Source organism: Gadus chalcogrammus, chromosome 23 (assembly GCF_026213295.1).
Source record: "Gadus chalcogrammus isolate NIFS_2021 chromosome 23, NIFS_Gcha_1.0, whole genome shotgun sequence".
In the NCBI taxonomy this organism is placed as follows: domain Eukaryota; kingdom Metazoa; phylum Chordata; class Actinopteri; order Gadiformes; family Gadidae; genus Gadus; species Gadus chalcogrammus.
In genome coordinates, this window is record NC_079434.1 from 13795003 (window position 1) to 13820002 (window position 25000).

The window sequence follows — 25000 nt, forward strand, 5'->3', positions numbered from 1 at the left end:
CAAGGACGCCGTGTCACCGAGGCAACCGGTCGCCCACAGGCAACAGTGTGGCAGAATGACGGGCCGAGCAGTGACAGACTGGCAGATGTGAATCATAACAAAGATAACATGTGTATTTTGAGGATTGAGGCTGGATTTAGCCACTCTCGTTGGACGAAATGAGTCTACTTTTTTATAATGGGAAATATTTCCCATTATAACAAAGTAAAAGCAAAGGACTATGATGTCATTAAGGCTGAGGCCATTCTCCGAAATGACTCACAGGGAATTTCGATAAAGGCAATTTGTAAGGTCTGGGTTAGGCAACTTTTAGGGGATTTAAACCAGAACCTTTGGGCTGTCCCCCAAAAACTGTGAATTTTTTTTAAGGTAATCTTGTGTGCTGTTTAGAAATAATACTAACAATGATACAACCAAACCTCATTTGAGAGTGTCCTTTTAACGCTAAACAATTGGTTCAAAACAAGCTTGTCTGACCATGAGACTATCCTTGTGTTTCACTGCACTTGTCACATGACAGCAGCCCTGCTGTCATGTGACCTGTGTGTCCAGCTCCTCATGTTACGCAAGAGTAGCAGCGGGCACCGAGTGTTAACCACATGGACAGCAGGACTTGACCGCACGACCGCAGCGCGTCTCACGCTCCCGTCTCCAGACGTATACATTTCACCACGCGCCGCGGCAGCAACAGGAGAATCCAGCGGGACCAATTCAGCATTTTCACGGTGAAGACTCAGACGCCACACAGATGGGGCTGGAACTCGGACAGAGGGCTGACGCGAACCCTGACGGGAGCTTTACCGTCGGATCGACTTTTTGACAACTCTGTTTCATTTCGTTTTTTGTTTTATGTATTTTTTGTTTTCGTGTGTGCGTGTCTGTGTGTGTTTGTGGTCGCAAAGAGAGAGATTATTGAAAGAGGGAACCCTGCTATTCATGCCATGCCTGGTTGTGTTGAAGGTGAAACAAAATCACACGTAAAAAAAACAAACACATCCTTACCTTTGAAGAAAACGAAGCGGCCCTCGCTGTTCTCGTAGACGGCGTCTATCTTGGCGGGCAGACCCCTCCAGAAGACGTTGATGAGCATTGGGTACCCGGGCATCACCGCGTTGTCCTTCACCCTCCACAGCCAGTGGTCCTGCAAGGAGAGGGAGAGGGGGGACGGGATACAAGAGAGAGGCACATACAAGTCAGGTTTAATGTGTGTACGTAACATGTGGTCCCATGTTCATTTAACTGAGAAATCCCAGGGACAACCCGAACCGTTACACTCCATTATTCATCACATCTCAATTAAACTACTGGGGTTTTTGACACGCCACCGTAAAAAAAAGAAACACATCTGTAGTCGTAAATCTTTCTGTCCCGTCGTAACTCCCAACGCCAACATCACATCGCTGCAACAAGCCAAGAGAAAGAAACTAAGTCGTATGGGAAGTTTTTCCATATAGCGGTGGGCGGTGGGGTTATGTTCTACTGTTGCATGCTGGGATACGGGTCGATTGCTTTACTGCTGCTGCCCCCTCAAAACAAAAATCTGAGCCGGCACATCTTGGCCCGCAGCAGTGTCCCTGACAGCTATGTGGCCCGCTTCTCTTCCGAGAACCGCCACCTCCGTAGCTTTCTCTCTCTGTGGGTCTAAGGGCGTTTTAGTATTAGCTACGATTGATTCGTACCGGGCCCGAATATGACTGCTCCCCCCCCCCCGCCCCCCCAAACCCCCCACTCCCTCACACCGAACAGCTTTCACATTAGTAATGCTGCTCCCTAACCGAGTGCTACTCTCTACACACTGTGTAGGTGGTGGGAGACACCTTGTTGATTTGTGAACCCACACAATGAAGTAGACAACGTCTATTTACGTTGTCGTTCCGCTGTAGAAAAGTGCGCCAAACGCAAAGTCCCCAAGCCCAAATAATGGAGTGGACCATCGCACTGTGCTACCCACTGCTGTTGAGTTAAGTTGGAGACGATGTGCAGAACCAACCCCTCCACGACCGGCCCTCTCCTGCTTTCTCAGCCCTGGTCGTGCGGTTCAGAGGATGAAAATTGCGCGTGCCGCACGCAAATTACACCGCAGTCCACTTCCATGTCTCGGTACAGTTCTTTGTAACTCCCGGAATGCGAACAGGACCCGATCCGTAACGCGAGACCACCTTGCCAATTGGACCCCGGGGGCCGCTTCACTGATCCGCACTTGGCTACGGTATGCGGGCGTTCACGCTCATCAAACCAACTGGACTTTGGGGGTCAAGTGTACTTGGATCCGTTCCGGAGTGGGGGCCCCTGATGTGAAAGCACCCCTGATAAAAAGGCGCGGCCACCTGGTGTGACACTCAGTATTTCAAAAATCATGGAGGCAACCATCCGGAGGTCAAAGTGTCTGGCCACCGGCTCTATGAGAAGTCAGAGTTCTCTGATTTCCTCTGGGAAGGAACACGAGGGAAGACGGCCGAGTGGAGGAAAGGTGTGTCTCTGTTGTTTCTTTCATTTTATGAAGTTGGATGAAACCTGACAAGAGGGGGGTGGAGGTGTGTGTGTGTGTGTGTGTGTGTGTGTGTGTGTGTGTATGTGTGTGTGTGTGTGTGTGTGTGTGTGTGTGTGTGTGTGTGTGTGTGTGTGTGTGTGTGTGTGTGTGTGTGTGTGTGTCTAGGGGGGACGGGGGGAAGGGATGGGGGGGACGGGAGGGAAGCCCCAGCTGTGAAAGCCATTACGGCCCAGCGAGGCGCCGCACCCTTTGGCTCAGAATGACCGCCCTCGTTCCTCTCTCTCTTCCTCTCTCTCACCCCCCCCCCCCCCCCCGGACAGAATGCTCTGACCTATGCTACAGAGGCGGGCGGATGAGAGAGAGGGAGAAGGAGGGGGATGAAAAAGAGAGAATGTAGAGTCCACATCATCAAACTGTGTCTCATTCTCAGCGATGGCTTCACAAACACCCATTTATCAAGCTCTCGCCTTCAGTCCCTCTCTCCCTATCTCCTTCTCTCACTCCCCCTCTCTCCCTCGCTCCCTCTCTCTCTCACGATACACCTCCGTCTCCTTCGATTGTTTCTGAGGGAGACTTCCATCTCTCACCGGACTTTTCCTCCTGCTCCTCGCTTCTCCTCGTCTCACCATCTAATTCCACCCCCCCCTCTCTCTCTCTCTCTCTCTCTCTCTCTCCCGCTGCTTAGATGGATTTCAATAGTTTAGTGTTTTTTCCCCTCTGCACGGGACCCCGGCTGGTAATTGGAAACAGATCAAACTGTGAAATCGGGCCAATTTGAATCATTGTCGAGGCCCGGCCCTAGCCCACCCCCGTCACCCACCCACTAACCAAACCTTCGTTCTCTTCCCTTTCTGAACAGCACTGCCCGGACCAGCAGAACGCCTCCATCTGGCACTTTTATGCAATTATACGGAACGTTGAGGATAATCAAAAGAATCAAAGTCCCGTCTTTAAGCCGTTTCACAGCAGAACTACGGGGGGGAATCCGTTCGGAGACACATCGCCTCATCTGAGAAAGACCAGGGGATCTCGTAGCGACCCCGAACACGTCAACGTTTTGCCAACAACCAAACCAAGTACCAAGGAAGAACCCAAAGGAACCCGTCTCACCCACACCAACAGAACAACCCATTCCAGCAAAGCCTGCGATGCAGCAGGCTCCACATAGCACAGCACAGACCGCATTCCACATCATCAAAGCGAGCTAACACCGCTTAGACCAGACCATAATTGCACAACACGATACAAAGTGGCATGTTGACACACAGGGAGAGCTGCCCGCACTCCAAGCTAGTTCCTAATTCCTCTCACACCCTAAGAACAACGAAGGAGGCCCGGTGGAAGGAAGGATTACGGCCTCGGCATGAAAGCGAAACTAAAGTGTGTGCGTTTTGTGCGCGCATGTTTGTGTGGAGTAGTACTAGTAGTGGTTCATTTGTGAGGGCAAGAGGCGGGCGGTGAAGATGAAGGCAGGTGAAGGGTTTGTGCAGACACACCAACGCACAAATGCAGGCTCACGCGTGCTTGTTGGAAGATGTGATGCGTCGAAGGAGGGGTGGGGGGGGGGGGGATCTAACCAATTGATCCTTGGCCTCCCCAACCTCCGAGAAAGAGCGAGACAGAGAAAGAGAGAGAGAGAGAGAGAGAGAGAGAGAGAGAGAGAGAGAGAGAGAAAGAGAGGGAAATTACAGTCTGTGATTGAAGAGGACACTCTTGCACGACACTCTGTCCGTGTGCCAGTTCGGTCTGTCTGTCCGTCTTTCTGTCTCTTTGACAGATTTAACATATCTCAGACATATTTTCCATTCTCTATTCTTCAGTGTTTGTTTTGCTCTAAGATCTGAGGAAGACCATATCGTCGGTCAATAAGACTTCTGTGTCGATTCTTCTCATTTGCAGAATACAATAGCAAAAAGGTAGACAGCCATACTATATAAGTAATGGAGGCAAATGCATACCATAAATGCTCTAGGAGTGTAGATCAAATCAACTGCAATTATAGAGCACATTTATAAAAAAAGAACAATCCCAAAAAAAACACACACGCACACGCGCACGCGCACACGCACACACACACACACACACACACACACACACACACACACACACACACATTAATGCCTGTCCCTTCTGAGCAGGGCCGTGAGGTTTGGGTTTAAACAGAGACAACAACTGCCTTCTGTGGTGTGAATCGCCTGTAGCCCGATTAAATACCGTAGTTTATTCTCATTACCTCAGAAGACCCCTCAGCTTAGTGGAAGCTTCCACATTAATCATTAAAAAACATTCACAAACATCTCCCACGGGCTCTGAGAGACATATATATTTAAACACAAACATACTATATATACTGGATATATTTTGTTGGGTCAAATATGAAATATATATTTACTAAATGTTTATTTAGTCTGCAAATTATTTCTATCTAAGATATATGCATGGTGCTTTAACCTACAAAGCATTTTAGCTCTTAATTCTCTTTGAACTGTGAAACGAGGAAGAAACGGCACGAATCACATTTAGCGGTTTGAAGTGACGTCTGCAGTGGTGTATATCTGATTTTGCCTCTTCTTTGTTTAGCTTTTTCTCGGTAAACACCGAGGGGTAATTGAGCATAATTAACTCTTCCTCTGCTCGTTCCGTTGCTTTCCCAGTCAAATGGCTTCCACTCTATTTCAGGGTCCAAACTGACACGTCCCCGTGTCTCAAAACGTTTCCGAGCAAACGCCCCAAACGATACCGTTCCTTCCCTGTGACTGAAAACCCAACCAAACAAAGTTTCTCACAAGCTGTTCTGTGGCTTGGGCCCCAGCCTTTTAGAAAACACCCATGTAACAAATGATCCGTGCGTATATTTCACCTGATAAAAGTCCAACCAGAAAAGCCCCCGATTCCACAGAGCAGACACACCTGTGAGCCTCGGGGGCCCGGGGACGGCGGTTATAATGACTTGGACGCGCTCCACGCAGGGCCCTTCCAAAAACATCCAAACGGGAACAGCAGACAGCGCCAGAGACGCTCGCCAGGCCAAGCCAACCACCAGCACGGACTACTGTCCAGCACCAATCAAAACGCTCCCATCCCCGTGATTTCCCCCTCTGCAATCGAAAATGCACTTCTTGGACGATGAAACACGCTGAAGCGAGGCGACTCCTGCTGTGAGTTGGCGCAACCTGATGCTAACTCCTATGCTAAAGGAACTCTGTACTGCGTGTCAGCCATCAATCAAACTTTCCCTTTCTCCCTCTCTTTATCTCGGCCTGGCTCTCTCTTTCTCTAGACGTTGGCTTGCTCTGGAGGGAAATACATCAAGCCACGTAGCTCTGGAGAGAATAAAACAAATACTGCTGATTACAATACCAGTTCTATGGAGTTGAGTCGGGAGGCTACCTTGACTACCTCTACTAAAAGTTAAAAGTCCTGACATGACACTTTAACATTTGGAGAAGGTGTGACATTTCTTTTACCTTTATTTGTATTTTCTTACGCTCAAACCCCCCCCCCCCCCCCCCCCCCCCCCCCCAACACACACACAGTAACCCTTCTTCCTCACGCTTTTACTTTGCCTCCCTCTTCCTCCTGGCCTTGACGACCCCTCTCGCCCTCTTCCTCCTCTCCCACTCTCGACAATGGGAGCGAGGGAGATAATAGGCCAGTCAGGGCTGTCATCACTGCAAAGAACATCGAGTCTGGGACAAAAACAGACATCATGGATTTTCTTCTTTTTTTTTTTTTTACAGCCCTCGGACGCGAGGAGGCTGTGAATGAGTCAGATAATTACAGTTGGAATCGCTCGCTGCACTACAACGCATTAGGACACCAAATAGCTCGACTGGGGCTCTTGCAGTCGCTTTCGTACCAAAAAAAATAAATACAAATCTCCCATTTCGTTTTTCAAAAGTGGATGTAACAGCCAGCACCTACTCAGTATATCCGGTTTTTTTTTTGCGTTGACATCCGCCCACCCACAACATTCCCAGTCCCCACTCCATTCCCCCCTCCGCCAACATCGTCAACACAGCAAACACCACCACCACCACCACCACCACCGCTACCGCCACCACCACCACCACCACCACCACCCCCACCATCCATGAGAGCGGATCTTCCAGGTCAACTGTGAGGCAGAAGCACCCTAGTGTTTGTGCTGCACTGTCTCTCCAGGCCACAGAGCCTGTGTGTCCCGTGACCCTGATCCAATTACCCCAGAGCAGGCGCTCTTGGTGTGGGTCTAAGGAGGGGGTGGAGGGTGGGAGGGATGGAAGGTTGGCGGGAGGGAGGGAGGGAGGGAGGGAGGGAAGCTGGGCAGGTTTGCGAGCCAGTGGTATCTCTCGGCTTACACTCCTGCATAATGCATTTCTTTGTGTCGCGGGAGAGTTTCAAATAATTGTCCAATAAAACCTAAAAAACTGATGACGTTGGTTGGGTGATAACGAAATTCAGGGAAGGCTTTGAGTGGAGCTCTTCCGCTCACTTGCGTGACCGTCTGAAGGTAAACTCTACAATGCCCAGTTTGGCGGCAATCTTTTCGTACTTGAACCACATGACATACATAAAGAAGCACAATTCTCCCTCCGCCCCCCCCCCCGCCCGCCATTCCTGGGTAAAAAAAAGAAAAACTGGCCAATGAGGGAACATCTACAGAGGAGGGATTTTCCCCCCGTTGTTTCACGAGAATGTTATTGAACCATTGAATGCACACTATTTATATCCCCAAAGAAAACAGACACACAAACAAACACACAGCCTTTCTGCCTTGCGTGTAGCACCCTCAAGGTTTCCGCTTCTCTTCCTCAGTGTAACTGTGTCTTCAGGGGTCTCCACAGCACAGAATATAAAGACGCATTGACAGCCATGTGTGGAGTCTTTCTTAGTGTCCTGTGACCGCCATGCTAGTTTTTGGTATTCTTTGTGTGTGTGTGTGTGTGTGTGTGTGTGTGTGTGTGTGTGTGTGTGTGTGTGTGTGTGTGTGTGTGTGTGTGTGTGTGTGTGTGTGTGTGTGTGTGTGTGTGTGTGTGTTTCTAGGGTACACTTGGATCTATTGACACAGTGTTCCATTTCTGTGTCAAGTAATAGACCTCTCCACACACACACACACACACACACACACACACACACACACACACACACACACACACACACACACACACAGACACAGACACACACAACCAGACACACACAACCACCCACACACACACACACACACACACACACACACACACACACACACACACACACACACACACACACACACACACACACACACACACACACACACACACACACACACACACACACACACACAGACACACACACACTTGAACTTGACAAACCTTTCCCCTCACCCCTACATTTCTCTCCAGGTCGAACAAACGTAGAGAGTCAGCGGATCAGTTAGACACAAAGACTTTTCCCACATCCTCAACCTAACCCTACGATGAATACTGGCGCTAATATTCCACATAAGGCTTCTATTTATCGTTGGACACATATCTCAGTGATTGCCCCTTGAGGCTCATTACCGATTCAAGGACTAGCTAAATAATCCATACTCTTCCGATCGTGTACAAACGGTGGATACTAGACTTAACGGCTACTAAATCCCTTTTTCGTGCCCTAAACCACTCTCCTAACAAACTTCCTCACTTGGAGAAGCCTTTAATGCCCCCTAACAATCGTTATAATCCTTCTCCTCACATAAAGCTCAATTTTCGGGCCATTTCTTGCGTACCTTGAAGACGAACATCTCCCTGCGCAGAATGGCCAGGGTGTTGAAGCCCCCGTCGCAGATGTCGGGCTTGCCGTTGGGGTGGGTGGGCCGGTCTCCCGGGGGCAACCTGGGGGGACGTGTCTGCCGGTCCGGCTTGCGGGGGTCCGCCGGGGGGAGGGACCGTGGAGGGGGCGCCGTGGGTAGAGGCTTGGTGGGCTGAGGCAACTTGTCGGGCGGCCCTGTGAGGAGGAAAGGAGGGAGGGAAGGAGATAGAGGAGACAAGGGGACAAAGGGTGTCAGGTATACACGGGATTTAATACTTTAATGCTTTTCAATATTTTGGTGATGTCTCCACTTGGGTCAGTGGGGATTCTGGTTCTCTGCTGGTTGGGTCTGTGTTGGAGGATTGGGTGGACACCGTCGGCCCAGGATCTGCTGTAACACTTCGGGTCTCATGTTTAATTGAATGTGCTCCCGGCGAAACAAGTTGGTCTATTTGGTGTCCTTTTTTCCCACATTATTACGAGCCTTTAGAAGGAAAGCCTTCATACATTCGGCCTTTTTTCAACACAATCACTCATGGATTGGATAGGAACAGCTGTTTTTTTAAAAGGATTTCTGTTTACGTTACATCTTTGACCAGCGACAGCTGCACAAATAAAAAGAAAATGTGTACTTTAAAGTGTTGTACTTTCCATGCTCTGCATCGTTCCAAACACAATCAGTCTAGCCAGGTTCATTGATTCTCATGGACAAATAATGGAAAGGATTACCTTCATAGTTGTTAATTTCACACTTCTTCACGTGTCAGACTTATACATGAGACAAGATAATCAAGACATTATACATAATGGTCAGATATTCTTTAAATTAAGATATTCCTTCAGTGTGTGTGTGTGTGTGTGTGTGTGTGTGTGTGTGTGTGTGTGTGTGTGCCTCAGTGTGTGTCTGTGTGTGTGTTTGTGGGGGTCCTTATTTAACACAGAGCTGTTAACAAACCCGCTCTTACTTTGTAATCATCTCCGGAGACTTCCTGGCATTAAGGCTGTTAGACTGTGTGTAAACACAGTGTGAACAACAGATATGACAAAAAAGCTTTTAAAATAAATAGCTTGCCCTAGCTTTAATAATGTAGTATATTATCAAGAGCCTATACATCAGACGAAAGGTCCAAAATTATCAACGTAATAAGAAAATGGTCAAAATATAATGTATGTATGCCGTTGCGATTGCAATGAAATGCCAAAGCACTCGGTGGTATGGGAAGACACAAAGACCTTTATGCAAGTAGAACAACACAACCACATAACCATTGGGATTACAATGATTCAAAAATAAACATGTTTATTTTTACACTGGGTAACAACCCACTAATCACATGAGCAGACAGACACAAGCGAGGGGCGAGGGACGGTGAGAGAGAGAGAGAGAGAGAGAGAGAGAGAGAGAGAGAGAGAGAGAGAGAGAGAGAGAGAGAGAGAGAGAGAGAGAGAGAGAGAGAGAGAGAGAGAGAGAGAGAGAGAGAGAGAGAGAGAGAGAGAGAGAGAGAGAGAGAGAGACAGCAAGAGATAGAAAGAGAGAGGGAGGGAAATTTAAAAATATTCCGTTGACCGTAAATGATCATGAAACTGTAGCTGTGAGAACTAGGTGTGAACATATGCATTGATTCCTGTGAGCAGATCAGGGGAATAAACAGCGGAAATGGAAAAATAATGCACAAGAAAGACATGAGCACGCACACACACTAAGGCGTCAGAACTGTGGCATGTATTATTTATAGAATCAAAATAGCATACTGCAAACCGATGTAGGAACGTATGAAATTACGAATGAACGCATAAGCAATGCACTTTGTAAAGTGATGCACGTAAGGGGTTATAGAATTAAATAGGTAATAGATGAATCACTGAATGAATTTAGACGATAAAACATTCCTGTAGGGTAGAGACGGTAAAAAACAAGGCTGGCGTTCTTCCGTGTGGCTCTCGCTCTGGGATATTGAGGTTTCAAACCAGATTTCTGGGTCAAGTTTAACTTTGCGGGGGATGCAAGTTACGCAGTGGATGTGTTTCTGTTCCTCTACACAGGCTGGCATAACAGTGATGACATTAAGAATGCATCTGGGGAACAAATATGTTCAAGACGTAAACACAGAAACACAAAGCACCCCCATTGTTGCGCAGCTAATAGCCAAGTGTACAAATGTGCCGAGAAGGCCGGATCTGCTGCTGGCTGTCGCTTATTTCAGAAAACAGTGCGAAAACCTGACAAAAGAGATGTAGTACGTCTTGCAAGCGTTTCCAACGTGTGCGATGAAGAAAGTACTGTGTCTTTTCTTCAGCCTAATGGCTCGTTAGAGACTGGTGCAACCCAGAGAAAGGCGGCTGATAAATGCGCTAAGTAAACCATAGGCAGGACATGAGCAATTATGGACCATATGTGACATACTGCACTCGAACTTCCATAAAAAACATCTCCCGCTCTTATTCATTTTAATTAGTGAGATGAAGAAAGTCTGACTTCACTTTTATTCTCTATTATCTATGTTTTGTTGTCCTTCATGGTATGTTCTTCCGCCTCTAATTTAAGCAAATCATTAATCCTCATAAAACATATTTTTATAAATGAATTGTAACATTTGCAGCGTTTTATTTTCACGGAGGGCTGCAAAATGTGCACACAATATCAGCATCTCATGGTTGTTAATTGTTTCCTCCCTTCTTACTCATGAATATTACACAGTGGACACTGTCGAAATTGAACTTATTGCATTTCGGAAGTTTTCCCATAATCTCAGCTCATCATGTGACAGTTGCTGCTACCTGGGACACAAATGAGCATCCTGAAAAACACAACAGAGCAACAGTCTCCTGCTGAGGGGGGAGCTACCACAGCAGCTGCTCTGCCCTTCACCTCCTTGAGGTGGTTAGAATATATGAGAGAGGGAAGGAAAGGATGAAGGGGAGAGAGAGAGAGAGAGAGAGAGAGAGAGAGAGAGAGAGAGAGAGAGAGAGAGAGAGAGAGAGAGAGAGAGAGAGAGAAATATGAGTGCAGATCTGATCGCTTGCCCAGGTCTGTCAAACCCAGAGGGAATTGCCTTGACCATGTAAGCAGATGGTACCTTCTTACGCAGAAGAGAATGAGAGAGAGAGAGAGAGAGAGAGAGAGAGAGAGAGAGAGAGAGAGAGAGAAGAGAAAGAGAAAGAGAAAGAGAAAGAGAAAGAGAAAGAGAGAGAGAGAGAGAGAGAGAGAGAGAGACAGAGAGAGAGAGAGAGAGAGAGAGGGAGTGAGAGGGAGCGAGAGCGAGAGCGAGAGAGAGAGAGAGAGAGAGAGAGAGAGAGGGCAATGGCTCGGAATGTAAAATGACTAGACGTAAGATACACTTTAATATTCAAATATCCGACGGGCTGAAACAAATGCCTCATTACCGTTCGGTTCGTGGACACCATAATACGTGCTTCAATATTTATTTACAAGGATCCCAGGTTCATACAAGGTATTCCCGAGATTGATTATCTACTTCTGTGGTTTTAATTTTTTTGCATTTGACTCATGGCCAGAAGAACCAAGTCTCTTAATTAGAGATCGAGATCTGGGGAGTGTAACTGAAATAAGCTACAAATACATGAATCCAAAGAACTCTTTTATCACAGCCTTTAACCAACCCTCTCCTTTCCACCACTAACCCCCTTATCTCCACCAATTCTCTTGCTTGTTACTTCTATCCTAAGTACTGAGTCGACTTTGTTCTTTCACTGTTCCCTTGTATTGTTGCTTTCAACTTGTTATGCACCATTTTGAGTTTGAAACAAACACTCACTAAACACTCACTAAAAACAAACATATTATTAGTATTCAACATCATCCAGATATATCATATATGTGGTCTTACCGTAGATTCTCTGAATCCCCAGCAGGTCATCCAGGGGCAGTTTGAAGTTGTCTGTGTCCATGTACTGGTAGAAGGGAGCCATGATGGCTGTGGGGTCGTTGGAATGTTCCAGGCCGAGAGCGTGGCCCAGTTCATGGACCGCCACCAGGAACAGGTCGTTGCCTGGGAAGTGGATGAGAGAGAGAGAGAGAGAGAGAGTTTTTTGTCAAAGTTGTGTTTACCTGTGTGTGTGTGTGTGTGTGTGTGTGTGTGTGTGGTGTGTGTTGTGTGTGTGTGTGTGTGTGTGGTGTGTGGTGTGTGTGTGTGTGTGTGTGTGTGTGTGTGTGTGTGTGTGTGGTGTCTGTGTGTGTGTCTGCGTCTGTATGAGTGCCTGTGCGTCTGTGTGTCTGTCAGTGTCTGTGTGAGTGCCCGTGTATAAACACCCACATAAATCACCATGAACGTAATGAATGGATTATCGAGCAAGGCCACTGAAGGGAACCATTACGAAAGAGCAGACACACCCCCATACACATACACACACACACACACACACAGACACCCACACACACTCAGAAATAAATAAATATATATAAATACATATACTGTCTATAAATATAGACACGCCGAGAGAAGCGTCCTCATTGTGGCGCGCATTGGAAAACCATGTGCTCTGTAATTTGCCTCCACACACACCACCGCTCTCCCCAGCGCTGTCCTTTTGACTCTCAGAGCTCTCTGTTGCCGACAGCCAAGCCACAGCCCTGGCACTTCCCAACCCAGTCCTCCTCCGCGAGGCCAAAGTCTGCACCGTAGCGAGCCACCGACGGCTGCCTCCCCCCCCAGGCCCCCCCCCCCCTGCCCCCCCCCCGACAGGCTCCAGCCGGGTACAGCTCAATCCCTACAACAGGACCGCCGTTCTCTAAAGGGCAAACCCAAATCACAGCTCTGCGTCGTGACTCGTGATGCGCTTCCAAGAGAGAGATTTCGCCCTCCCTATTACCGCCGGGGTTTGTGGCAGACTGGGGGTTTTCGTGTGGGTTTCTTTTTTGTGTGTTTCCCTGCTGCAGCAGGACGCAAAAGGATGATTAATGGGATGGAATCCACTCAAATGCTACCTGATCTTTCCTTTATCCAATGAGGATGCCGTCTTTCATAGTTCACGATGTCTTTTGCTTTTCACAATGGAAATGGCTCTCAGGCTAACTAACAATGTTCACTTCATGAAAGCAGATGGCTCATAAAATATGAGCAAAAGAAAAAAGATCCATAAAAGTGGAGGGATTTACACACACTTGTAAGACAGAACAGCCAGCTGGAGACACAGATTATGGGCCATAAAATAAAAACAAGAGTTTGACAGTAGGAAGTGGATGGAGGGGAGGAACGGCCAGGGGGGAGAAACCAACCAGGGGTCTCCAGGTGAGAGGGAAGACAGGGTGGGCGCCGGGGTAATTATTGTCAAGCAAACAAACTTCTTTCTTTTTTTGCATAGAACACACACACACAAAACAACCCCCTCCATTCCCTTAGACTCTCCCTCTCCCTCTCCCTCTCCCCCTCCCCCTCCCCCCCCTCTCTCTCTCTCTCTCGCTCTCTCTCTCTCTCTCGCTCTCTCTCTCGCTCTCTAGATTCAAGGGGTGGTTGGCATGGAAAATGTACCTTTACATTAAGATACAAGTTACAAACAAACATAAGATACAAAATAATATAACACATAACATAAAATCGTTCCAAGTCTATCCCTCTCTACCCTTCTCGTCCTTTCTCTCTACCTCTCTCTATCTATGCCCTTTACCTGCTTTACCATTCTCTCTCTCGCTCTCTGTACCATTATCTCCCTCTCTCTACCCTATCTCTCTCTCTCTCTCTACATTTCTCTCTCTCTCGTCCCTTTTCTCTCTCTTGCCTGTCCATCTTAAGTAGCAGCTGTTCTCAGGCTGCCCAAGACGAGGCCATGTGAGGACACAGCACAGCCTCCCCTTAGATAGAGAGCGCACACACACCAGAGAGAGAGGGAGAGCGAGAGAGAGAAGAGAGAGAGAGAGAGAGAGAGAGAGAGAGAGAGAGAGAGAGAGAGAGAGAGAGAGAGAGAGAGAGAGAGAGAGAGAGAGAGAGAGAGAGAGAGAGAGAGAGAGAGAGAGAGAGAAAAGATGGAGAGGGAGAATCTTCTGAGGGGGGAGGAGGTGAGTGCGGGGGTGGCCTGCCCAACCCAGAGGCTAAGACACACAAAGCAGAAGCCTTGCTGTTGCTTGGCTAATTAACAGCTGGAAGGCACAGAGAAAAAAGCCTAGCCCGCTTGCTGAGAAAAACCCAGCGCTGGCTGGAGATGTGGTAGTGGAGTGAGCGAATAAATAGATATAGAGAGAGGAGCGAGAGGGAGGAACAGGGGTACAAGGATAAAGGGAGAGAAGAGGCTTTCGGATGAGAAATATGAGCTGGGCTGGAGAGGGAAATGAAGGCTGAGCTGCCAATGAGGAGACTGATAGTAAAAGCAGAACGGTAGTAAGTGGTAACACAGAGTGAGACAAAGGAGACAACCAGAATGGGCAACTGAAATGGATGACGGATAAAAAAATAGAAGGAAGAGAAAGTAGAGGGAGATTTGGGTGCCCATGGCAACGTCAAGCGCTGATGACACAACACGCTTTCCGGCGCAGGCGATGAGGCAGCCCCACGACCCTGAACTTTGACCTTGCCGACCGTGTGTCGAGTCATCAACCCTCTGCTGTCAGCAGTCATATGTCAACCCCGGGACAGGAAGGGGACAGGAAGTAAAAAGGCGAGGTCATGGGGGCCCCTCGCCTATTTACTTCCTGGAAATGAACGGGGATTTTTTCTGAGTAGTGACCAATCAAACATTGGGGTTAGTAAACCCTAACCTCTAGTAAAAAACACATTCAGATATTCATCTCATTTCAAGTCATGACTGCCATATGGACTGAAACGAAATCATGGGTTTATAACAACAGGCAATGTGCTAATCGACTACGATTATAACTCCCATGGACATTGCATCGGGTGCAATATATCTGACAGCACCGGGGGTACACAATTTGCTTTGTTAAGGCAGTTGTCAGTTTGGTTGTTCCTTATTTATCAACCAGCAGCAATGGACAAAACATTTATGTTTAACTTGACAAAAGTCAAGTTAGCATCATGAAAGAGTTTGGTATTTTCTTTCAGCCAGGCATAATTCATCCTGCATCCTTAATGGCTTGTGCATCCCTCCAAATATTACTGGCAACACAACTCGCCTTGTGAGATTGTGATCCCCCTTTTAATTACCAAAGCATCGGTTGGCAGAGAACGTGAGCCCCCGTTCAAGCCAGGAGAAAGGTGAAAGACGGCTTTTAATGGGGTTTTTCTTGTAGTCAACGTGGGTTACCAGCTCCCGAGAATCAATGCGCTGACAAGTCAACAGCCCGCTAGCGTGCAGGATCGGTGGAAAGGGTTGTTGTGTTAGCAGACAATTACACCTCTCCTAGTTGTGAACAACACCACCCTGTAGCATGTTGCTCCGGTGCTAAGGTCAATGTTGAAATGGAACGAAGACCCACTAACAGCTATTACTTCGCCAGGTACTAAGCTTGCCGTTTTCAGTGAAACGAATTGTCAATTATAATCCTGTTATTTATTTTTTTGGGGGGGGATATTTTTGCCTTCACGTTTCCATTTCACGGCCATAGCGATATGAAAGCAGCAGGGATGTGTTTGGAATACGAGGAGTTGAACGTGCAAAGACTGAAAGACCTAATCATTAATAAATAAATAGAGAGATAGATAGATAGGACAGCTCTTCATGCAGATGCAGTTTGCCATAGCCTTCTAACCCATGGCGGTCCCAAGCAAAAACATAAGATGATTACTCCACGGCTACCCCAATGGGCCTAAATTAATAATCACATATGCGCATAGTGCCAGTAGAAGAAATCTGCTAGATCATTAAAAGATCCATATCACTGCCTGCAGAAAATGACTGCATTATGCACCTGTCTGCTCTTCTGTTTATTGCCCAAACTTTGCTTAAGGGAGCTCTTACTGTGTGTGTGCGTGTGCGTGTGCGTGTGTGTGTGTGTGTGTGTGTGTGTGTGTGTATGCATTCCATGAGGATCAGCTCATGAAATGCTTGTATATAAAGTATATTCTTCGCTCCAAGTCAATGTGTGCAAAAGCCAGAATTTATTTGGATTTTCTTCAGTCCCGAATACAGTCCAGGGATTGAATCACAGTTTCATTGAATTGGGACAGACAGCTTTCAGGAAACCTGCTGGGAGATTAGAAAGAACATCTCTCCCACGGATGTTTTGCTTTGAAAGCTGTGTTCATGTGACACATTATAGAGGGAGAGAGACGAGACTAGACCCCCTATCTTTTCAAATTACAGGGATTCCGGAGCAAAAAGGTTACACGTAATTTCCTGGAAATTACAACAGAGGGATATAAAGCCATTGCCAGTGTTACGTGAATAGTATCATTCCGCTAAGAAGGCAGTAAGGCATCTCTTTTACGAAAAACAGAAAATGCTTCCTTTAACAGATAACTTATCCGGCACATTGAAACACACAGCGACTCTCTCCTCAGTGCAGGCAGAGGCCGGTACCAACTAGAAGGTTAGGCTGTAGGTGGCATGGAATGGAGGATGGAAGAAAACACTGTTTTTTTCCTGGCTCAAAATGAGGCAGAGGTGGTACCCAGGCGCGTTTTGCGGACAAAGTGGAGAATGCGAGGAAGAGTTGAAATCTTGGGGTACATTCTGAGAACTCTTGAACTGCCATTAATAATCATATGATGTCTGCACTGCTTCACCTGCCCTCAGGATTCTCCTCCGCGCAAACTCGCTTTGTAAAGAAATGGCTGTTTCTACGAGCCATATCTGCCGAGCTGGAAACAATACACTTGTTGTGGGTTGACTTTAAAGGCCTGTAAAGGTTGGGTTTTGTTGTGATAGCTGGTGTTCGCTTTGAAAGGCGGGCTGCCGACATCGGCTGCTCGATGACTCGGGTCGAGATATAGCAAGTGTGACACATTTAGAAAGTGTGTCACTTTAGAAAGCTTGAGAATATCCCCCCTTAAACTTGCCTGCGATGGACAGAATCTTCTCCTGTGGCCCATCCCCAAATCGTTCTTTCCACAGATTCTCTGAGCTCCGTCCGACTTGTAACCCCCCCCCTGTTTAGCCATGAGCCGGTACTCCAGCCTATTCGTGCACCATCAAATATTCACCTCTATCCAAGTCTCTATCCAAAGATTCTTATACCAGTATGTTTTGATGTACTGAAGGGCGGAGATTGGGTAAAAAACAGGGAAGAAATACAAAGGCAAAGAGCGTGATTTACGTCAGTTAAAAGAAGAGCGAGCTGATGTTATGATATTCGCGGGAGGCGGTGACGGACAGAAAGGAAGTGGATGTGATGGCATGTGCCCCGATAAAGCCCCGCCACACAGAACGAATGGACCATGCAGGCATTTCCATTAAGGGAAATATGAGAAAATGAATAAGCACACAGATAAGCCTCATCACCAAACGAAACCAATGCAACTGCATGCACAAACACACAATTTCTCGATATTTCGAACTGGCTAAACACTTGACTGAAGGAGAGGGCATTAGCTAATATATTCGGATATATATAACAAAAATATCCTTAACTAGATGACACAACAAGAATGAATGAACAGTCCAGTTATTCAGCCATGTTTAAACACAAATGGTAACGAAAACGGCACCTTTCTAAAAACACTGATGGCACCCAACGTTAGTTTAGGAAACCTTTTTTAAGAAATTGGACGTGTTTGGATGCAAAAGAAACAATATTGAACTGTTGGAACAGCCATGAAATATCAGGTGGCAGCCTGGGTTGTTGCTGCTGTGGGGAATAATGTGCACGTGGAGGAAATTCATGGAGGAAACTGCCGATCTTTGAGACATTTTTGGCAGCACCTCACCCGGTGCGCTGTGCTGATTACGTACAGCGTCAGTTTGAAAATAGTGTTCATGAGGGCACAAAATGTGACTGAGGCGACCCGCCTCGTAATTCACTATTCAGGGAAAACCCTTATCAGTAGTGAGTGGGTCTCTCTCTCTCTCTCTCTCTCTCTCTCTCTCTCTCTCTCTCTCTCTCTCTCTCTCTCTCTCTCTCTCTCTCTCTCTCTCTCTCTCTCTCTCTCTCTCTCTCTCTCTCTCTCTCTCTCTCTCTCTCTCTCTCTCTCTCATCTTATAAGGAAGGGGGGAGGTAAAAAGTAAAAAGTAGTCGAGTAGAGAAAGGGTCACAGTGTTAAACCTTGCTCTTTCTTTCTAATTTATCGGCTGTCTGCACATGACACTATAGCGCACCGACACACACACACACACACACACACACACACATACACATACAAATGCGCCCGCACACACACACACATATATACACTTACAAACACATACGCAGCCGCGACCGCACAGCCATGCGCGCACACACATGCACGCACACACACAGGTCCAAAAATCAGATATGGCCCATGCCCCACACACACTTCTTTTCAATTGCAGTAATAGCTCAGGTTGTCTCAGTGACTCTGCTCAGCGGACTGTAACCTCTACTGTGTTCTTTACTGGTTGACTAAAGCAACCTTAGGTCACTCTATGGCAGACATTGAAGGGAGCAGGTTTTGTCCCAAATGCAAGTTTATGTGTTGATAAACTTGAGGTGATCAACGGATTGGCACGCACGCACACACACACACACACACACACACACACACACACACACACACACACACACACACACACACACACACACACACACGCACACGCACACGCACACACACACACGCACACACACACACTCACGTACGCATGATAACAGACAAACCCACTCCCCAGAAGCATAGAAGAGAGTGTGTATGATTGGTCACTTTGGCTGTCCAGGAGGGCCCTTACACCATCCAACAGATGGTGGTCCGGGAACCAGAGCCCCCCCCCCACACGGCCCCCTGCCACCTCTGCACATGGATCAGTAGAGAAGGCCACTGGGTCTCTCAGATCTGCATGCAGTAAGGGGGTGGTGAGGGGTGGTGGTGGTGGTGTGTGTGCGCTGTAGCCGGTGCCGTGATCTACAATTCAGCTTGCACTCTGCTCCATAACAACACTAGGACCCCGGGGCGAACGGGATCCGTGACAGAAGACACACCTTAAAACCCCCTCAAGAGTCACGCCGTCCCCGTCACTCTCCTCTTCTTCTTTCATTACTCACACTTTTCATTACTCTCCCTCCCGCACTCTCACTCTATGTCTCTCTCACTCTATGTCTCTCTCTCACTCTCTCTCTCTCTCCCCCCCTTTTCTCCCCTCTGTCTCTGTCTCTCTCACTCTTCCCCCTCTTTTCACATCTCTCCCTCTCTCTCTCCCCCTCTCTCTCTCCCCCTCTCTCTCCCCATCTGTGAATACCTCTGGCTGTGGGCTGTTGACATAGAGCTGAGCCAGAGACTTGCTGCTATGAATCTTTTCCACTTAGTTCTCACACGTCTGCTGGAGACCAAAAGACCCAGGGAGTGAGGGAGGGAGGGAGGGAGGGAGGGAGGGAGGGAGGGAGGGAGGGAGAGATGGAGGCTGGAAGGGAGGGAGGCTGGAACAATGGGAACTAAAACCAAGGCTGCAACAATACTTACCCCGGAGTAATCAATTATTTACACAAACTGCAAGCAGACAGACAGTACTACATGGTGAGCTGTCAGCCATCTTTAATTGATCCCATCCAGCGACCGGAGGTAAATAGACCAATAAGCACAGAGGATTTAGGAGACTAGTGAGGAGCAGCCATGCCTAACTCTCTCTCTCTCTCTCTCTCTCTCTCTCTCTCTCTCTCTCTCTCTCTCTCTCTCTCTCTCTCTCTCTCTCTCTCTCTCTCTCTCTCTCTCTCTCTCTCTCTCTCTCTCTCACAGGTGATGTTTGCGTAAACTTGCTAAACGGTTACATTGGAAAGGTTGCAGGGGCTAGGTGTGTGTGTGCGTAGCGTGTGGTGTGTATGTGTGTGTGTGTGTCTGTGTGTTTCTGTGTCTGTGCGTGTGAGGCTGGGAACTGCACTGAAGAGTGGAAAATAGGAACAGCATGAGAGAGTCCAATTGAAGCTGTTAAAAGTCTAGAGCCAATTTTAGATCATGAAACTAAAATACAAGACACACAAAAAGGACAGCTGGAAGGCGAGTGTCACTGTGTTGTAACACCATCTGCAGACACTTGTCTGTCTCTGTTTGTCTGCGTTTTTTTGTAAAATCCTCAGGTCACTGCAGGGCACAAAGGATTTTGTTTTTGACTTTCCCTCGCAGGATAATAAGGCCCAATCCCATTTGCCCTTACCCCTCCCCCTTGTTTTGAAGGGGTAAGGGGAAGGGGTAAGGGGTAGAAATGGGATTGGCCCTTACCCCTTCAAAACAAGGGGGAGGCCCAATCCCATTTCTACCCCTTACCCCTTCAAAACAAGGGGGAGGGGTAAGGGGAAGGGGTAAGGGGTAGAAATGGGATTGGGCCTAAGTCTTATAAGTGTTATGGAGGAGAAGGGAGCAGGGATCAGAAGACATGGACATGGTTGTGTTGATGCTCCTTAATTCCGAAATTAGTGTTAGATAGTGAGTGTGTGTGATTGTGTGCGAGTGTGTATGCGTGTGCAAAAGACAATGCCCAGTGTCTCCCACATTTAATTGTCGCTTCCAATTGGTGCCTAGAAATACATGCACCGTTGTACAAATACATTTGCACAAGGGATCTAAATCAAGCACAACAGTTGCCCGCACCCGGACCATGCAATGTTATTGAGATGTCTTATAATATCATAAATGAAGTCGCATTTGATGTCACATGTCTATTTCCATGGATTGTACAATCTCTTGCCTCGCATTGCAATGTATTGTTTGTAGTTTGATTGATTCCCAATGTTGACCGATAATTTACATTGACCCATTATTTACAATTACGACATCAACATGAATATTTTCTCTTCTGTTTGCATGGTGTAAACACAGACACACACATACACACACACAGCCAGGAAATGATCAGAGCCAACGCTTAGAAAAAAGCTTCATATTCTTTGAAAGACAGAGAGAGAGAGAGAGAGAGAGAGAGAGAGAGAGAGAGAGAGAGAGAGAGAGAGAGAGAGAGAGAGAGAGAGAGAGAGAGAGAGAGAGAGAGAGAGAGAGAGAGAGAGAGGCAGAAAGGCACTGGGTTGGGAGGGCTTGAGAGATCAAATTAAAGCAGCTACGAAGAAAGACTGAGCGGGATTGACAAAAACAATGTCACAGTCAGAACACAGAAAAATGAGAGAGAGAGAGAGAGAGAGAGAGAGCGAGAGCGAGAGCGAGAGCGAGAGCGCGAGAGCGAGAGCGAGAGAGAGAGAGAGAGAGAGAGAGAGAGAGAGAGAGAGAGAGAGAGAGAGAGCGGCCCAAGTGATAAGGAGAGATTCTGCCACTTCCTCTCTGTCACACAGCGGGTGCGGAATCCTAAAAATAAAACCAACACGGACACCATATGCTCTTTTTTCCCCTCCATCCTTCCTCCCCATCTATCCTTCCCCTCTGCGCCTCTTTTCCTTCGTCCCTTCCCTCTCCTCCCAATCTTTGTATCTCTCACGCCCCTCTCCCCCTCACACTCCACTCCCGTCAAATCTCATCTCAAACCGTTGCCGATAAAACAGAAACAGAGAAAGGGAACAACGGCAGAAACGGGCTGATCGGTGCCATGAGGCCCGGGTTCTTTCGCCTGTCGCAATCGATCGGTTTCGCAGATCATTGACAGTCGCCTATAACATCATCTCGCCCTCTATTTCACTCAATCCATGCCCTGCTGTTAAATGAAAGCTCCGTCACGCCCCCAACATCTACACCCCCCCTCCTTTCCTCCCTTGTTAGTGTTGGTACCCCACCCCACTGCCCTACCCACGAATTCTTGACATTTGGGAGGGGGGGGGGACCATGAGTTTATTTTGGGGGGTTTGAGTCAGTGGAGGAGAATGACTCAGGCGATGGAGAATTTTCTCATTTCCTTTGCGGAGGCCTTGGTTGGATGAAGGCATGGTGTGCTGCCTTACATTGTTTTGACTCTGTGACAGCTGACATAGGAGGATTCCTGCACACGCTCCAGCACCCTGTTGGTCACCCCTTAGGGCTTGCATGTATGCGAATATTGTGCACTTATGTGTGTGTATGAGTGTGTGGTTGTGTGTGTGCTTATATGCTAATTCAGACAGAATGAATAGTTTCATTGCATTAATTAAAGCGTAAAACCATCCTTGAAGTACTAAATAAGAGTAAGAGTTCTGCTCATGAACCCCGTAACCACTATTTTCAAACACGGTGGGCTCCAATGTGCTTCATTGCAACGTGGATGTTTTGGACTGTTAAGCACACCAAAAAAAATCAAATTCATGCATTGCGAAGCTCGTGTCATGCTAGAAACCCTTTCATCATTGATGGAGCCGCCACACAAAACAGGACATGTATCGCTCTGTGTTTCTCCACGTGTCTATGTGTGTTCAGTGGGAGCACTGTTATCCCAATGTTTTTTAACTCTGTGGCCTCAAAGGCACGTTGGAGATGACCTTGATGATGAATCGAACACAAAAGCCCCCGGTTGTTTTGGCTGCGCCGCTTGTTCATAAAGCAACGGGGGAAAGCGTTAAACAAAGCACCTTTGATGTGCTGTCAAAATTACGAGAGAGGAACGGCTCCGACGCGTACGAAAGCAGCGGGGATGGGGATCGGGAAGCAGCGCCTGATTCCATCTCTTGGCTCACAATTCCCCTACATCCTCTCACTTCCTCTCCGTCCTACGTCATCGCATCCACTTCCTGTCTGTCATTCACCCCCTGCGGCGATGAGCATGACATCAGCTCCTGCGTCTTTAAACGTAACTCAACCTCTCTGCCTTTGCCTTTTGTTGTTTTTCAGTTTGTTCTTTCCTGAGTTTGACCCGAGCTCCACCTTTCTGCAGATCGAAACACACTGGTGTAAGAATCTTTGGATAGAGACTTGGATTGAGGTGAACTATTTGGAGGTGCACGAATAGGCTGGAGTACCGGCTCATGGCTAACCAGGGGGGGGGGTTACAAGCAGGACGGAGCTCAGAGAATCCGTGGAAAGAGGGATATGGGGAAGGGCTGCAGGAGGAGATTCTATCCCTCTGTCTGGTTTAAGGGGGGATATTCTCAAGCTTTCCAAAGTGACTCTGGGTGACTTTGATCAAGGCACTGCAACCCTGCAACATCGAGTCGCAGTGGCCCTGGTCTCTCCAACACTAGTGGTGTTTGGGAGTATGGAGCACAGGGTATTGGTGTTTGCCTGCATACGTGTCTAAAATAAGAGCAGAAAGAAATGCGGAAGGATGAATTACGAATTTGTTTGCGTCAATTAAAAAAATCGAAAAAGAGATGAAATAATAAAGTCAGAGAGACGCACAAGGTATTTTCAGAAAAGGCAGAGTGGAGGACTTAGACCAAGGTTATGTTTGAAGAGTGAGAAATCCATTCCTACCTTATCATTTCAAAAAGGATTAAGTCCTCCCCATCCCTCCAACACACACGCGTTAAGCCACAGACACACACACACAAACACACACACATACTACAAAGCCCATTCACAAAGGCATGCCTTGAGATAATAAAATGTCTGCAATAGTTGAGAGCAGGGAAATTGTGTGTGTGTGTGTGTGTGTGTGTGTGTGTGTGTGTGTGTGTGTGTGTGTGTGTGTGTGTGTGTGTGTGTGTGTGTGTGTGTGTGTGTGTGTGTGTGTGTGTGTATGTTTATGTGTATTTGTGCGCGTGTTGCCTGGGCTGGTTTCTAGTAATCAAAGCTTTGATTGGCAACAAAATGGTCAACATATTTCAATTGCTAACTATTGTGACGATCTTCCCAGCTATGATTTGTTAGCAATTGACATCAAATATAAATCATAAAAATTATGTGATTAACATTCAACAATATACTTATGTATTCATAGCAGTTTGTGTTGCTTTAAGGTCTCTCGCTAACTGATTCCTGATCCTAATCTGCCATAAACCATTCTTTAAACTAGCCTTGCGTGCTAACAAACGTGAATGCCTCCCTCCCTTCCAAACGTGAAAGTGAATGTCTATATAACTCTGCCAGTAATCCGCCTTCAACAAAGCTTTAGGATGAGAAAAAGATGGGTTGAGGAAATAGTGTGCTAACTGGGCACATATGAGTGTGTTCCTATGTGTAAATGTGGGCACATGCACCCCTACATTCGTGTGGGTGCACGCACACAAACGCACGTCAGTGTCTCTCATGCGTCAGTGACATCATCATCAACAACAACAATAATCACCACATGTTTGCTGTGATGCTGGCCTGGCATGGCAACCGTCTTCCCCGACAACAGTGGTAAAGGATTAGACACGACAGAAAGACTTACGAGACACGTTTGCATGTGTCAGCACAGTTTGTTTGTGTGTGGTTTTGTGTTTACTGGTTGTGTGTGTGTGTGTGTGTGTGTGTGTGTGTGTGTGTGTGTGTGTGTGTGTGTGTGTGTGTGTGTGTGTGTGTGTGTGTGTGTGTGTGTGTGTGTGTGTGTGTGTGTTTTTGCCCAATCTGTGTGTGTTTTTGAGTTTACTGGTTGTGTCTGTTTCTGTGTGTGTGTGTGTGTGTGTGTGTGTGTGTGTGTGTGTGTGTGTGTGTGTGTGTGTGTGTGTGTGTGTGTGTGTGTGTGTGTGTGTGTGTGTGTGTGTGTGTGTGTGTGTGTGTGTGTGTGTGTGTGTGTGTGTGTGTGTTGAAGGAAAGGTTACAGTATAGAAGAGCAAGGTGTGAGCAGAGAAGGAGACCGTGGGAAGTGGTGCCAGACTTGATGTTCTCGATCCCTGGTTTCATCAGAACACCAGACACCAACACGCACCAGACTACCGGCCCACCAGCCATTACCCCCGCCAGACAACCAGCC

General features: G+C 47.4%; 1 protein-coding gene across 1 annotated transcript in view; it reads right to left on the minus strand.

Annotated features, from left to right (window-relative positions):
• LOC130376813 (matrix metalloproteinase-16-like) overlaps positions 1 to 25000 on the minus strand; it is a 59848-nt gene that overhangs the window by 8710 nt on the left and 26138 nt on the right. Inside the window, exons 5-7 of the mRNA XM_056583704.1 lie at positions 12094 to 12255; positions 8223 to 8440; positions 1003 to 1141 (exon numbers count right to left, since the gene is read on the minus strand). Coding sequence (XP_056439679.1) covers positions 1003 to 1141; positions 8223 to 8440; positions 12094 to 12255 — 519 coding nt within the window. The remainder of the gene's footprint in view (positions 1 to 1002; positions 1142 to 8222; positions 8441 to 12093; positions 12256 to 25000) is intronic.